The following is a 16,133-nucleotide window of genomic DNA, read 5'->3' on the forward strand; positions in this document are numbered from 1 at the left end:
CACTGCAATAATGATTTTGATCCAGCAATATGCAGCAATATTTTGCTCCTCCCTCGAGGGAGACCAGGGCAGCTGATTGCAAGGTGCTGCCTTCCCCTCATGCTGACCGAGAAGAAGGCAGTGATTGCCCTCATTTCAAGGCACCATGGCACTCCCTTCCCCTGGCACAGAGGTGGAGCAGCTTTTCTCAGTCAGCAGGAAAGCAGCAGCAGCCACAGTGGGCATGCATCTTTGCTGGCTGCCCCACTGATGACAGCTTGAAACACCCCCCCATCCCCACCCTCTCCCACTCAAACCATGTGATGGAGTTGACTCTTCTCCCTCCCTCCCTCCAGTCTCTGTGGCTGCCCCTTCCCTCACCCCCACACCTGATCTCCAATTTCAGACATTGTGATATATCGGAATATTGTGATGTTTAGCTGCTGATATATCATGATGTTGGAAACCAGGTATCACTCAGCTCTAGTCTGCTTTTTGGTATACCTAAAATCCTTTGCTTATTTGGGGCTATCCCACATTTTGTTCAAAAAATTGCTTTGCAGAGCTAACTACCATGGCTTGGCTTTTGAAAAACAGGGGGTCCTCAGTAATTAACTAATTGGGAACCACTGATGTACAGAAATGCACTCTAATAGGGGAAATTGCTTTGCCAATATCTGTATATTAGGCAATGTTGCATACCAACAGGTGCATATTAGGAGAAATGCACATTAAAATGCTGAAGAATTTCCTGGATTGAAGCCAATGAATAAATCACAGACCAGTGCAGAAATGTGGAGAGCACAGCTCTAGTTTAGAAAAACAAGAAATGGAAAGAAACGGAAACAGACAGAGTCATCCATCCATATTCTGGTAGTCTTTGGCAGGCATCATTAAAAGAACAACAACAGTCGCAAAATATGAAGAGGGAATGTGCGAAGGCAGCCTTCCTGACTTACCATTCTGTGCCTTGATGGGAAAAGAGAGACCTCAGTCAGTGACAGCTCTCCATACTTGAGAAAGCCCTATATGGGAGAAGAGACCATCTCAATGGCCAGCCCTGGAGGGAAGCCCAGATCAGAACTCAGGGACCTTGTTAAAAGAAAGAAACAAACTAGTTTATGGCTGCCTCTGCAAGAGATGGCAGCACCCCCTTGGGAAGGGAGATAGGAAAATGACTCAAGATTACAATTAGGTTTTTCTCTTCCCATGGTATGAAGCTTGGCTCACCTCCTTGAGTCAGCTCTTATGGGAATAGTCATACAAGGCTGTCGAAGCTCCTCAAGCAAGGTGCTATTTGAACCCTAGTTTTGACCACCCCTGTGTCCTGAATTAAGTGAGTCTATGGAAATAGCCATAAATCTCAAAGTTAGTACCAATTAGGCCTCCCTTGCCCATCTTTTTTATTCTGTGTTCATAGTGATTTGTGCCCATGATGCAATTGGGTCGATCATACATGACTCTGCTTTCAATGCTATCAGTGATTGCAAATGTTTTGGGGCTAACTATTCTTTGCTTCCATTCAGTGCATATCCTGAAACTTCCATGCTGAAATCCTGTAACTTCTTGTACCACAAATGTTCTGCACATGAATAAATAGCTTAGAATGACAGAACTATAGAAGGAATCCTGAGGATCATCTAGTCGAACCCCCTGTAATGCAGGAATATGCAGCCGGCCTGTACAGGGATTAAACCTGCAATCTTGGCATTATCAGTATCAGACTCTAACCAACTCAGCTTTTTCCGCAGCTTTAAATTTTAGTGCCCCCCCCAGGGCTGTCTTAAGCATAAGCGGCGCCGGGGTGCAAAGATCCGCCTGGTGCCCTCCCCGGTTGCCCAGTCCCAGGCGTGCAGCAGGGCAGAGCCAGTCAGCCGCCTCAGAGTCTTGCTGTCTTGGCCGCCCCCGAACTGGCAGCGCAGAGCCTCCCGCAGCAGAAGAGCCCACCACGGCACTCCGACCAACAGGGCTCTTCCCTGGACTCAACACTCGGGCCCCGCACTCTCAGCCTGGCGCCACTAAGAGCCTGGCACCTGGGTGCCCTGCACCCCTAGCACCTATGGGTAAGACGGCCCTGTCCCCCCCCCTTGCTGCACGATAGCCCCTCTGAACAGCAATAATGTGGTAGCACGTGAGAAGCATCACAGCGCAGTTAGTGAAGCAGAATAAATCAACCAATGCATTGTTATAGTGTCAAGAATATGATGCAGAATGCAATTGCAATAAAACACCAGTCTGGAAGGTCCCCTAGCATTTGTGATAGCAATTGGGTTGAATCAGTCAACCAGCTGATAGTCACACTAGGATTTTCATCTGACTTTTGTTAAGGAGGATTAAAGAGAAAGCTTTGGGCTCAGTGAAGCAGCATTTGTTTATTTTATTTGCTTAGCAAGAATGACACACCACTTCATTGAAAATTTAAAAAACCCACAAATTCCTAAGTAGCTCACATATAATGATATAAAATATTCCTTAAAAACAGCAATAAAAATGGATTTCAAAAAGCAGTAGGCCTGGTAAGATTATCAAAACATATATGGTGTTGTAATTAATAATTGCAACAGTTTGGAGATGATCTGTCTGAGAGACTGTTCAAATCAGCACAAATCATTGCAAATTGATTTGAGGCAACCTGATCTTCTTTCTAGTGATTTGTAATTTGCTTGAACTGGATCCAGACAGGGTACAAATCAGCCCAAATTGGTCAAATCAGGATTTGGCTGAATCTGGTGCACTGCCCTAGTGGTGTGTGTGTGTGTGTGTGTGTGTGTGTGTGTGTGTGTGTGTGCATGCATGTGGTGGAATTGTGTGGGCAAATGAAATACAGATTGTGTACTTGAAACAAAGACAGTTACAAACTTAAATGTATGTGAAATCATGAAGAGTGACCACCCACAAAGTAGTATTGATACCAACTCCCAAATCCTGGCATTGGTAGCTAATTAATACCTATAGTGGGAGATTTCGATACATATATAACTACACCCGTTATCTCGATTCAGGCCATGGAACTAATGGACACCTGCCCCACCCAATGCATATCATATAAACAAGGCAACATAAGTGTTCATGCATCTGATAGACTCTAGTCTGCAAAGGTTTACGCAATCATGATTAGAGAATAGAGAACCAAGAAAAGAGAGAATATAGAGAACATAGAGACTATAACCACTTTGAGAATGAACAAACTAAAATACAGAGAACAGGGACAGACATATACTAATTATCAAATTTAGGTGCTGAGCTATGTTGGCTTAATACTTTTCCGTATCAGTCCCTGCTGCTTTTCCTTGAATTTCCAGGGAAAAGGGCTCAGGAAAACACTCTCTCTTCCCCTAATACTTTGGTGGCTGGCTACCTTCCAAAAAGGCTTTGTTGGAAATGTGCGCTCGAGATCCCAGATCCCCCTGCCTTGCTTTCCCCTCATTAACTGTATGTGACTGAAGCTCATTTCTCCCTCCTTCAGCACCCTGGTCAGCACACACAAAACCAGAAAGGGAAAAACAAATAAATACTACCACCCCTTTAGAAGAAACCACAGTTTCCAGCACCGACAAATGTTTGCCTGCTTGCCAGCAACTGTCATGGTGCCAAGCGCAGAATGAAGTGACCATACACAGTGCGTTTTATCTTCTGCAGCGGGAACCCAAAACCCTTCCCTAAACCTCTGGCCGACATACATAGATCATACTGAAAAAGTGGGAGACATTTCATCATTTCCCTCCCCACCTGCACCCCAACCCCCATCTTTGGTTGCCACTAGATGTTTGGTAAGGATTAACCCTGTTCATCTCAGTTATGTGGGACTGATAAAACCTAAAGCATAAGGATTGCGCAGGACTATTTTGTAAGGAAAAGAGGATGAAGAATAAGTGTGACTCTTTCCTCTGCAAAGCAGTCTGCGCTGTAGGGATGGGGGAGAAATTCAATTTGCATTGGATTTTAATGCAAAGCTAGCCTAATCCATGTTTTCCAAAATAATATGCAAACCAAAACACAGCTCAGTTCTGAAATTCACACTTTTTGAAGACTATTCTTCAAAATAGCTGCCCCTATGCTTAAGGATTTATAAGGCAAAATCCACACAATAATGAGGAGTCTGGTGTGAATGTTCCCTTATTAAGCCAGTGTGCTGTACTGGTTAGAGTCTCAGACCAGGACCTGGCCTCCTAGGGTTCAAATCCCCAATCAGCCATGAAGCACACAGTCTCTCAGCCTAACCTACCTCACAGGGTCGTTGTGAGGATAACACAAGGAAGGGGAGAGCCACATATGCAACATTGAGCTCCTTGGAGGAGAGGTGAGATTCAAATTCAATTTAAAAATAAATAAAATGAATTTCCATTCCTTGTCTGCGTCATGATGCTCAGCATTTGCAACGTGGTAAAGAAAATGAGGCTGGGTAGGTTCAGAAAAGAGAGGAAGACTTCTCATTGGATCAGCTGGTAAAAATGGCCCTTGACCACCACCACTAGCAGTCATGGTGCTATTTCAAGTCTTTGATGTCCACAATTCAAGTATCTCCAATTTAAGGATAGGACTTTGTAAGCAGTTGCCACTGGTGCTCGCTGGAACTGGTAGGATAGAAGGCAGGGAGGCCAAGCGTACGTTGACTCAGAGCCAATGATTGGCTGAGGCAGAACCAACTGCTGTATTTCTAGTTTTGTCCTCGTCCTCATCCCTTCTGTGATCTACAATGGTAACACTGAGACTAAGGAGGATGAATCTTCTAGGAAGGGTCAGTCCCTGTAGGCTGGTTGCAAGTGAGCAAGTGGGGGCTGGCTGACAGCAGACTGAGGTTGGCCTCCACTGTTGATAAGTCATCTCCCTGAGAACCCCTCATGGCTATGCTGGGGTGTTGGTGGCCATGCTGAATCCCAAATGAGTTTGTGATGCTCAAGTCAGTTGCTTGAGTTGGGGAACAGAACCATTGCTCTGTGCACCTGGCAAGAGCATAGGCCAGGATCCCAGAATCCTCCTGGAATTTATACTGATCCTGGCCAATCCACAGGCCAACGTTTGCCCAACAACCTCCACATGGCATTCTTGATTTCCTTGTTCCTCAGTGTGTAGATCATGGGGTTCAGCAAGGGAAAGACTGTGCTGTGGAAAATAGCAACCAGCTTGTCCAGAGGGGAGTCCTGGAATGGGCGGCAGTACATGAAGATGGCAGGGCCAAACATGACAACCACGATGATGATGTGGGTGATGCAGGTGGATGCAGCTTTGCTCTTCCCTTCGGTGGAGCCCATCCTCACCTTGAAGAGCAGGACCACGTAGGAGATGATGAGGAGGGTGAAACTGATGAGAGCTGAAAGGCCACTGTTGATGAACATAAAGAACTCCAAATCATAGGTGTTGGTGCAAGCCAATTTGACAATCTGGGTGATGTCGCAGAAGAAATTGTCCAGCTTGTTGGGGCCACAGAAGGGGAGTGGGATGATGAGAGCCACCTGGATGATGGAGTGAACAAACCCTAAGCACCAGAATACCACTACCATGGCCCCACAGATTGGAATGCTCACCAGGCTGGCATAATGCAAAGGGTGGCAAATGGCCACATAGCGGTCAATGGCCATACCGAGGAGGAGGAAGACCTCGGTTCCCCCCAGCCAGTGGAGAAAGAAGAGCTGGGCCATGCAGCCCCTGTAGGAGATTGTGTTGCTGTTGTAGAAGAAGTCAGAGAGCATCTTGGGTGGGGTGACAGAACAGTAGCAGATATCCAGGAATGCCAGGTTGGCCAAGAAGAAATACATGGGGGAGCTCAGTCGTGGGTCACTCTGGATAGTCACAATGATAAGGATATTTCCGGGAAGGATCAGAGAGTAGAATAGAAGGAAGAGGAAGAAGAGGAAGAGCTGAGCCTCTCGTGCCTGTGAGAGTCCCAGCAGCACAAACTCTGTCACCATGGACTGGTTCCCATGTTCCATATTGCGGCTTCCACCTGCTGCAACCAAGAGTTGGGATGGGGGGATACAAGGAGTAAATATGAGCAAAATCAGAGTGAATCTTGCCATTTTTAAAAGGCACTCATTATCCACTTTCTTGGTTTTTTAAAAACAAAAAACAGGGGAAAGGTCAGTGGCACTCCAGTACATTTCCGAGCACAATTCAAAGTCCTTGTGGTGACCTTAAAAGCCCTAAATTGTCTTGGCCCTGTATACCTGAAGGAGCGTCTCCACCCCCATTGTTCAGCCCGGACACTGAGGTCCACTTCCAAGGGCTTTCTGGTGGTTCCCTCACTGAGAGAAGTGAAGTTACAGGGAACCAGGCAGAGGGCCTTCTTGGCAGTGGCACCCTCCCTATGGAATGCCCTTCCAACAGATGTCAAGGAGATAAAGGACTACACAACTTTCTGAAGACATTGGAAGGAAGCCCTGTATAGGAAAGTTTTTAATGTTTGATGCTTTGCTGTGTTTTTATTATGCTGGAAGCTGCCCAGAGTGGCAGCTTAACTTTTTCGAAACACTATGACTTTCGGCCAACCATTTCTCAGGTTGGTGGTTCAGAATGGTCAGTTGATTATCTCTGCGGGAAATATACCAAAATGCATTATATTGGGGAAAATTCCTTCCAAAATGTGTATGTTTTTCATAACTACATGCAAAAAATGTGTTTATTAGGAGAAATTTGCACTGAAAACCTGACAAATTTTCATGAGGATTTTAATTTTTTTTAAAAAATGTGCAAATTGCTGCAGAAATATGGAGAACAGAATTTGTAATTGGAAAAATGAGAAACCAAAATTAACAGATTCCTCCATATCTAGGGATGAAATACTAAGGAGTTTGGTTGAAGAGGGGGAAAATGTACAGTGTGTGAGGTTTCTTTTTTCTTTAGCAGTGTTGAAGAAACAGGGATAAAGACAGAGAAAGGGAGTGTGGGTTAGGAGTTTAGGAATAGCTTGCTAAAGTGTGGTGCAAATTTAGTGATGGGCTGCCCTAGCTGCTCTCTGAATGCCTGATGCTGTCTGTGCTGTCTGCTTCATTCTGTGCACTTGTATGCACTGTGTTCTGCTTGTCTCTTTGTATGTAAAACTAACATGAGAAGGTTACTATATGAGTGGACTGTTAGTATTTTAAGGGATGGATTCAAGTGCATACTGGAAGTTTAGGTCTGTGCAGTTGAAGTGGAATAAAGGGCTCTGTTGCCCTTGCACAACAAATCCATTTTGAACAACAGACTTTTTGCAATTTGGAAAGTGAAATGGAAACACATGAAAAGTGTGGGATGAACAAATAATTAAGGGAGGACACCCCACAAGCAAATCAGAATGAATACTCAATCAAGACCGGATGTAGTCTAACCTCTGCATAAGCTCTGTACAAACCAATCAGGGTGAATGTTCAGTAAACTGATTTTCAGCCACGCAAGTCTTTTTTTGGAATTGATTCCTTATTTATTTTATACATTTCTAAGACTTTGAATATACATCATGCATTTTCCAAAACAAAACTAAACAAGACCCCTCTTTTCTCAGGACTTCCCAGTCCAACCCCCCATGGCATTCTAATCAAATTTTATTTTGCTGCATATCCTTTTCTTCCATCCTATTTTATTCTAAAGGTAAAGGTAAAGGTAAAGGTAAAGGGACCCCTGGCAGTTAAGTCCAGTCGCAAACGACTCTGGGGTTGCGGCACTCATCTTGCTTTACAGGCCAAGGGAGACGGCACATGGAAACCAGAGCAGCGCATGGAAATGCCATTTACCTTCCTGCTGGAATGGTACCTATTTATCTACTTGCCTTTTGACGTGCTTTCGAACTGCTAGGTTGGCAGGAGCTGGGACTGAACAGCAGGAGCTCACCCCATCGCAGGGTTCGAACTGCCGACCTCCCGACTGGCAAGTCGAAGTGGCACAGTGGTTTAAACCACAGCGCCACCCGCGTCCCATTGTATCCTATAAACAGCCTTTATTGGTTGTCACTGCTGCTCTTACTTTTATTCCTACTCGTAAGTTAATTTAAATATTATATCTCTTTAAATATTCTCCCAAGTATTTCCACTCATCCTTTATCTGAGTTTCGTCTTTATTTCTTATTTTCACTGTCATGTATGCTAGTTCTGCGTATTCTATCAATTTATTTTCCCATTGATCTTTGGTCGGGATGTCAAGCAAATCTTTTGATAGAGATGCACTAAAACTCCTCAGCTGTCAGCCTTTAAGGAAGCAATGAGGCTGTATCAAAGCATTAATTTACAATAAACCATTAGGTCAAAGCAGTTTTTTGTGCTATTCATTTCTTGAATAGATCATATTCTTTCTGCCTTGCCTTCCTCTTCCATGTTTAAGATGTGCCCACCTTTTACACTATTGCTGCGAGAAACCAGGATCTTCATAGCAAACATTATACTTATTAGAGTTGAGTAGAGGAATACTTCCTTCCTCCCTCCTCATTGTTATTGCTTAGTTCCATTTTGCACACTCCAAACAAATGACACTTCCAAAATGTCAGTATTTTGACAAACACAAAACAGAACTTTAAGTTTGCACAACTAAAGTTGACTTAAGGGCTCTGTCGTTCTAGCACAACAAATCCATTAAAAAAAAAGAATTGGACTGTTTGCAGTTTGGAAAGTGGTGTGGAAATGCATTCAAAAGTGTGGGGTGAACAAATGATTAACATGAAGATGCATGAAAGCCCCACAATGCAGTTTGATTGCTCATGGTTATATAACTGCCCCACAACAAATCAGAATGAATGCTCAATCCAACTTCTGCATAAGTTTTGTGCAAGCAAATCAAGATGAATGCGCAATCTGGAGGAGCCCAAATACTCAAAAGACTGGAGCAAACACATACAGTTGGGAACTGGTTTGATGTGGGTTTGGTGTTCTGGAATAATGGTGTTGTTCATAGACAAAGGGATTTCTGAGATTAAAAATATTACCAAAGCCAAGAACTAGCTCAGACACTTACCTGGTTCCCATTGATAAAGGGAGAATGGGAGGCATTAGGAAAAGTAGAAGGGAACTGGAGAATGAAGGTTTCTTGAAAGCAACGTAGCATCCACATTCTTCGGTGGGATAGGGAAGGTATCCCCCCCCCCACCCCGTTCTCAGGTCTGTATCACTGCTCACATCTTTATCTTCTCTGAGCCCAGGATGTATGTTGCTCACTGAAGGAAGAACAGGACTTGTTCTCATGATGGCCCTGGAGGTGAGCCCAGCTCCATACCTTGGGGACCTTGTTAAAAACTAGAAATCAGCTTGAGAAATTGCATCTGTGCCTCCTGTGCCCTTCTGTGCCCTTCTTTTATCCCAAGGGAGGGAAAAACTGAGCAGGGAAACAAATGAGGCCAACGGCAGCGCTGGATTTTGGGCAGTAGTCCCCCTGCACAGGGTGCTGAGCCAAGAGGGTGCATTACAACAACAACTTCTGTTTTTGTCAGCCTTTTGAGTTAGATCCACAAAAAAGCCACTCTACCGAAAGGAATTATTGTGAAAATAAGAAATATTTAGAGGGGGCGCCAAATTTTGTCATTGCTGAGGGCACCATTGTCAGGAGCACATGCAGGAGCCAGGCCCTGTGACCAGTAGGACTTTGCAGGACTGGGGCCTTCCTAAGTTTGTTCTGGAGAGGCAAGGCGTGGCAACACAGGTGAGGCCGATTGGTAACTCACAGCACCTGGTGGCAAGAGCCAGGAAGGGATATAAGGTCAGCATTTCCCTTCGGCTCTTTGCCAGAGCAACATGTTCCCTGCCTTGCTGTGTTTTGTTCCTTGACTCCTTGCTTCTTGATCCCTGGACCCCTGACTTTGTGACTCCTTGCTTCCTGATCCTTGGACCCTTGGCTTCCTGGCTTCTGGACTCCAGTTCCTGCTCCCACCCTGCCATCTTGCTCCCAGTCCTGACGTCCCCAGCCGGGACTTTGATTGCCCGTGAACCGGACTGTGACAACCATCCTGTCAAAGTCCACTCTGCTTCCAAATTTACCAGCGTGACTTTGCTCTAGGTTAGGAAACTCTTAGCTTGGGCTATGTGTGAGCTGACTTCTGTCTTGTGTGGTTTGCTCTTCTTTCATTTGCTTAGGAGCTGACGATAACAGGCGGTTGGCATTCTGTGGCTGATGGCAGGGTGGGAATAGGAACGGGAGTCCTCATCGGGTTATTCCCCCCCTTTAAAGAAGAAAAGGAGTAAGTGCCTGCTGAATGAGCCCAAAGCTTCCTGCTCTCACAGTGGCCAACCAGATGCCTGTGATTATTGCACAGGACCTGGGTGCAATAGCCTTCTTCCAACTTGCTATTTCCATTAACTGGTCAGAGGCATACTTCCTCCATCTGTGGAGGTAGAACGTACTTATTAGGGTTAGTAGCCACTGATAGCCTTAACCTCCATGAATTTGTCTAATCCTCTTTTAAAGCCATCCGGGTTGATAATCATCTTGTGGGAGTGAATTTGACTGGCTATCCACAAAAAAATCAGCATAGTGATTTTATTCAAAGCATCATGCTCACAAGCTTAGCACAAATGTCACAATAATGATCCATCTTACAAGGCTGTTGCAGAAACAACTGAGATAACGTTTGTGAGCTTCATGCAAAGGAATGACCAAAAATAAATGAGACTAAATGGCCACTAGGAGGCATTGATGCTTCATAAATGGCCAGATTGGAATACAACGAAGCCCTCAGAAGGCTTTGAATATGCTGCTGTTTTTTTAAAGATTTCACTTCCATTTAGGTAGGCTAGTGCTGGGGTCAGCAACCTTTTTCAGCCATGGGCCAGTCCATTGTCCCTCAGACCATGTGATGGGCCAAACTATATATATATTTTTTGGGGGGGTGGGGGAATAAACAAATTTCTATGCCCCACAAATAACCCAGAGATGCATTTTAAATAAAAGGACACATTCTACTCATGTAAAAACATGCTGATTCCCAGACCGTCTGTGGCCCAGACTGAGAAGGCGATTGGGCTGCATCTGGCCCATGGGCCTCAGGTTGCCTACCCCTGGGCTAGTGGCTGTGAAGGAAAGAAGGTTTTGACTGGCTGTTAAGTGCTGTGCCCAGCATTAAACACAGATGGTGGAAGGTGACCTAAGGCTGGCACAGGGAACCTGTAACTCTCCAGATTCTGTTGGACTTCAATCCTCATCAGCCCCAGGCAGCATGACCAATTATCAGAGATGATGGGAGTTGTGGTCTAGCAATATTTGGAGGGTCACAGGTTCCTTGCTCTTGCCTGAAGGGGAGCAATTCTTAAAGGGTATTTCCTCGCAAATAGTGAGTGTAGAATATTATGACAAAGGAGAAAACGAGAGAGGGTATATTATGGAAGGGTGCTGATATTTGTTACATTAAAAATGCTTTAAAAATAAAGAAAAACCTAATGGACCAATTAAAACCTTCTGGCCCTTTGTTTTGTTACACCCCTCCTATTTTTTTTTGTAAACTATAAAATAAAAAATATTTCATAACAAGAGAGATTGTACTGCCACACATTCCTTATTTCATTTTAAGAATCTATGATAAAACGTTCCCTGTCTTCACAAACAATAGGCTCTCCGTGTCCAGGTAGAATTTTCTTTTAAAAATCTACTCCTACACAAAAGAAAATGCTGTCAAAGTGCTGTCAAAGTGCATGTTCACCCATGAAAAGAGAGTTTGTGTACAGCTAGGGCTGTCTGCTAAAAAGCCTGTGGGCTTTCTGTTGTGACAGCATATTATATCTTCTAGGAGTAAAACAACAGTACTTGCAATAAGTAACCCAAACCACTGAAATGCCTAAGGAATAAACCAATGGTTTATATAAAATATCAAACCACTTTTGGTGTTTGGGCAGAAGGATGGTGTATAAATGCAATGCAATGTAACACAGTCAAGGAATAATATATTTATTAAAACTGCGTATTTCAAAACAGCTGATGTGCTTGGCAGACTGAAAGACTGAGATGGCCTAAATATAAAAAGCCGACTCTTTTTTGTCCTGAAGGCCATATTCATCCTTTGCCAACTGACCAGGTGCTTTGGTCACTTCAACTCTCTCCCTCTCCACAGCCATGCAGCTTCACTGCCGATGGTCAAACTGATCAGCAAGGAGGGGGTGATTTGTATCACCATTGGGGCGCAGGGCCATTCAGAGAGGTTGATGGAAGTAAATGCTAATTTTATAAGCCCATGTGTATTTTTCACTTGTGGTAGTAAGTTCGATTGTTCAGCAGTGTGCTGTGTAAAGAAGTACTTCCTTTTCAGCTCCATTGGATGAACCCGGGTTCTGGAAGTAGGAGAGAAGGAGGAAAACTTATCCCTGTCCACTTTACCCACACCTTGTGTGCAAGGGGAACTGTAAATAAAATAAAAGTTTGCTGCTTTTTTGTGTCAGCCATCACAGGGGGCCTCTGCAAGCTGCCTAACGGCAGGCTTGGCCTTGAGTGGAAACCCGTCCAGAAAGCCTTGACAGAAGACTTCCCAAGGCAGCCTTCATCTCTTTGTTCTTCAAAGCATAGATAGCTGGGTTCAGCAAGGGGGTGATGGAAGTGTAGAAGACAGAGAGTACCTTATCAATCATGAACCGGGTGTACGGACGCAAGTAAATAAACATAATAGGTCCAAAGTACATGGTGACCACAATGAGGTGAGATGTACATGTGGAGGCAGCCTTGGTGGTCCTTTCAGAAGAGGCCCGGGAGCAGACTGTGTAGAGAATGAATCCATACGAGAGAAGCAAGCCAATGAAACACACCAGTGACAAAATGCCACTGTTGGTGACCATCATGACTTCCAGGGGGTAGGTGTCAGTGCAGGCCAACTTGATGACCAAGGGGAGGTCACAATAGAAGCTGTCCACCTGATTGGGTCCACAGAAAGGCACATTAATGATGAAAGCCAATTGCACAGTAGCATGAAGGAGCCCACCAGCCCAGGAGGCAAGGAGAAGTGCCATGCAATGGCGTCGGTTCATGAGAGAGGCATAGCGGAGAGGATGGGAGATGGCCACATACCGGTCATAGGCCATAACAATCAGCAGGAGCATCTCAATGCCTCCAAAGAAGTGGAGGCAGAAGATTTGTGTCATGCAGCCATGGAAGGAGATGACATGGTGCTGGGCAAGGTAATCAAAGAGAGATCTTGGAGTGGCAAAGGAGCACAGGCAGAGGTCCAGGAAAGCCAAATGAGCCAGCAGAAAGAACATGGGTGAGTCTGAAAGACGGTGATCCCTGAAAATCGCGAAGATGATGAGAGTGTTGCTGAAGAGAGTACCAATGTAGAGGAAGAGGAAGAAGACAAATAAGATGAGTTGGAATTCCCTGGTTTCAGAGAGGCCCAGTAGGACAAACTCGGTCGTCAGGGTCTGGTTTGACCACAGCATTCCCTCCTTGTGTATCACTGTGCAAATTGGGCAGAAAGGAGAGAGTAATGAGATACTTGCTTCACAGTTTTAGGTGAAATCAGCAAAGGGTGTGTCTTGTGTGTCATTCTTCTCAGCTGGGTGCTGAGACTCCAGTCTGAGTGGTCCATACATTAAATAATAATAATAATTTTTATTTATATCCCACCCTCCCCAGCTGAAGCCAAGCTCAGAGCGGCTAACATCAAATGTATAACACATTAACATGTGTACATGTGTAAATGTATAACACATTATTGCAGGACTTATAGTGATTCAGACTGTTCCCCGATCTAACTTACTATTGTTTGTATGAGGAACCAGGGATGGAGAATATGTGACTTTTGTGCTTGGTTGGTGTGTTAAAAATTTGTGGAAACTTCAATAAAATTTTATTTTTTAAAAAAGAGAATATGTGGCTTTTCAGGTGTTGCAGAACTCCAACTTCCTTTCTCTTTGACCACTGACAAGGCTGGCGGATAGGACGCTGGTAGGATGAGTCCTACCAATATCTGAAGGGTCATAGGCTTCCTGTCTTTGATTTATTTATATGTTACTGCCTTACATTGAGTCATAGTTGGAGCAATGAATAAATCATACATGCCACAAAAAAGAAAGGCTGACTATCCAAGGTGCAGTTTGCTCAAGTCCATCAGTTGTGTGTCAAAGAAACCATCTGGACAAGTAAGAAATTGCTTAGAAATGGACACCATATTGAGAAACTTGCAATCATACTCCCTCATGTTTTGAATAAAAGAAGGGAATTGAATAAAAGAAGGCACTCTGGACCACATTTTGTAACATTATTAGAGTAAAAAAAGAAGTATGTCAAATCAATGCTTGAGAAATAGAGAAAGAATGTTGCAGAGAATAGATGAACAAATAAAACTAGTGCAGGTTCCGAAAGGAGGTGAATTGCAAAGGTTAAACATAAACAACCAAACTGAAATAGAGAGATAGTAATAGGAGTCATGGGAATGAAGTAACTTCCCAACAGATTTTTTTTATTTCTTTATTTTCTCCCATGCCCACTGACTTTCCTTTTATTCCTTTTCCTTTTTTTCCCTTTTGAGGTCTTTTCTTTATTTCCCTCCTCTTTATATTTAAATTTATATACTACCATTCATTCAAAGATCTCAGGGCGGTTGAACTGTACAGACTTCACCTCATCTTTTGTATGCCAATAACAGAATGAATTGAATTCCTGCCCCTGTAAATCCCAAAGGGTGAAATTCCCATAATAAAATGTGTGGGAATGCAAGTTCAATGAGAAAGGAGAAAGTCAATTTTATATTTCTTCAGAAAACTAGTGTAGGTTTTTTTTTGTCTTTTAGAAAGATCAGAAGCTGCCATATATTGGGTCAGATAGTGTCCATTTAGCTTAGTACTTGTCTACATTGACAGGAAGCGGCTTTTCAGGGATTCAGACAAGAGAAAATTCACAACTCTACTTGGAGATTCTGGGGATCAAACCTGGGACCTTCTGAGTGCAGATCAGATGGTTCATCACTGAGCTAGGCCCCTTCTCCATCTTATCAATTCCTCTAAAATATACTGTCCTTCCTAAAGTTTTGTCTGCACACCAACTATACATTTTCCTAAGAAACAGACCATTTTCCAAAAGGCAATATAACCCTATGGGGTGCCTGGAGCACAGAAAGGACATTGGAACTCTTCAGAGCTGAAGGAGGAGATTGAATAAGATTCTAGGGGGATGTTAGCCTCCGGAGGAGACCATGAAGAAGAAAGCAGGAGCTGTGCCCTCACAATGCAGCTTTTATTTAGCACCACCTCCACCACTACTGGGTCAGGTGAAAGAAAGTGGATCTCAGCACCGTGAGAAGCAGATCTGACAGACGTTGAATGTACGCCTTTGTCTACCTTCATTACTAAACTGCATCCACTCCTATTGTGCTGTTTAAAGACTGGCCTTAAAATTGTACGCCCAACTGAGGTTTAACTTTTGCTTCCCCCTCCCTTTTCACATCTATCCTTGACCTTGGTTCCACCCCCAACTTCTAATAAGGTATATTTCAATAAATGTGGGGTGGTGAGTTTGAACCCAGATCTTTTCCCTCCTCACAGTTGCTTGAACCCTGCTCCCCTTGTTCCCTGCACATAAAAGGTTGTTGGAAATGAAAGTAGAGTTGCCACAGTTAGCTATTCTTGGTGACACTCCGACGGATCTAATTTTGTAGACGTTAATAGAAGAGAAGAAAATGTTGCTCTGTGGAGTGTCTCAGTGTCTTAGCTACCCAGCTACCCATCTCTCCCCTCCATTCTCCCCCTCCCAGTTTCCATCTCCCCACTGCCACCACACAATCCCAGAAAAGGATGTTAGAACTCTTGTGACCACTGGGCATGTTCAGACCTCACTGGGCTGTTTTGAGGTGGATTTTGTTTCCCCTCTTTAAGAAGACCAGGGAACCCTCTTGGATCAGGCCAATGACTCATCTAATCCAGTGTACTACCCTCACAGTGCCCAAACAAACTCTTTTGGGAAACCCACAAAGGAGACCTGCACAGAAAAGCACTCTCCCCCCCTCCTGCATTTTCCTGCAGCTGAAAGAGTACTCAGCTAGTTGGTCATAAGTTGCATTCACATGTCAGTTTATTCCATTTCTCTAACTGTTCATTTCCACATTGTATTTGAGCTTTCACACAACACGAAAGCTACTTCCAGAACTATAGTTGAACATAGCAAAACCTTGGTGCTAATTTCTGTGCTGTTTGCTGGCAGAAAAAAATCCTTTGCAAATAATACAGAAGCGAGGGCTAAACATCTGCTATACCCTTCTATAGTTCTGGATATGGTTTTTACATTGT

The 16,133-nt window shown here is 44.1% G+C and overlaps 1 protein-coding gene and 1 long non-coding RNA gene across 2 annotated transcripts in view; one reads left to right on the forward strand and one right to left on the reverse strand.

The window, feature by feature from the left end:
• LOC309326666 overlaps positions 1-16,133 on the forward strand; it is a 271,304-nt gene that overhangs the window by 23,771 nt on the left and 231,400 nt on the right. The window lies entirely within an intron of this gene.
• On the reverse strand, positions 4,965-5,966 carry LOC309328414 (olfactory receptor 4N5-like; the record flags this gene model as incomplete). Its single annotated transcript, XM_081838413.1, has 1 exon — positions 4,965-5,966. The coding sequence occupies exon 1, from the start codon at positions 5,907-5,909 to the stop codon at positions 4,965-4,967; it is 945 nt and encodes a 314-aa protein (XP_081694539.1). The 5' UTR covers positions 5,910-5,966.

Source organism: Podarcis erhardii (assembly GCF_964252035.2).
Source record: "Podarcis erhardii genome assembly, chromosome: 13".
Lineage (NCBI taxonomy): Eukaryota > Metazoa > Chordata > Lepidosauria > Squamata > Lacertidae > Podarcis > Podarcis erhardii.